This window comes from Aptenodytes forsteri, unplaced genomic scaffold (assembly GCF_000699145.1).
Source record: "Aptenodytes forsteri isolate BGI_AS27 unplaced genomic scaffold, ASM69914v1 Scaffold297, whole genome shotgun sequence".
Classification (NCBI taxonomy): Eukaryota; Metazoa; Chordata; class Aves; order Sphenisciformes; family Spheniscidae; genus Aptenodytes; species Aptenodytes forsteri.
In genome coordinates, this window is record NW_008796167.1 from 1,033,240 (window position 1) to 1,033,855 (window position 616).

A 616-nucleotide genomic window follows, 5' to 3' on the forward strand; every position below is an offset into this window, starting at 1 on the left:
GTGGGGGGGGGGGGGAAGGCTAGGCAACTTAATTCTGAGCAGACTCAAACAGTTCAAAAACATTGTCATGTGGAACTCGCCAAAACTGTTTACCTGTTCCTCCAGCAACATCAAGAAGAAGTGTTCCTGGGGAAGGGTTCATTTTATGCATGAGGATATCCTTCCACACTCGATGAATCCCTAGAGTCATTGAATCGTTCATTATATCATATTTCTTGGCCACACTTTCAAAGACCTGGTAAACTGCAAAGAAGGGACAAGAAAATGAGATGCAACTTACTTTAAAATGCTCCTGTGGAAGTAAAATGTGTCCTTTATTGCCTAGTGGAGGTCTGCCACCATGTGGAACAGAAAAAGACCACCTGAAAGACCACCACACAAAAAATATGATCGAATCCTACTGAGCTTGTTGCCTGACAAACAGCTCTTTGGAGAAACACAGCCTCTTCCCGTAACCCTTCCGGAGCAGAGGGGAAAAATCGAGCAGGCATAACACTGATACTATTTACCAAGACTCCCGGTAACGTCTCAAACCAACGGCCCAGCTCCAAACACATCTCCAGCACGCCTTCAGCCCCACAGCCGATGGCGCCGGCTGCCCAGGGGCCCCGTGAGG

The 616-nt window shown here is 47.9% G+C and overlaps 1 protein-coding gene across 1 annotated transcript in view; it reads right to left on the reverse strand.

Moving 5' to 3' along the window:
- COQ5 (coenzyme Q5, methyltransferase) overlaps nucleotides 1–243 on the reverse strand; it is a 5,799-nt gene extending 5,556 nt beyond the window's left edge. Inside the window, exon 1 of the mRNA XM_019474186.1 lies at nucleotides 94–243. Coding sequence (XP_019329731.1) covers nucleotides 94–202 — 109 coding nt within the window. The 5' untranslated portion in view covers nucleotides 203–243. The remainder of the gene's footprint in view (nucleotides 1–93) is intronic.
- Nucleotides 244–616: the final 373 nt, after the last annotated feature.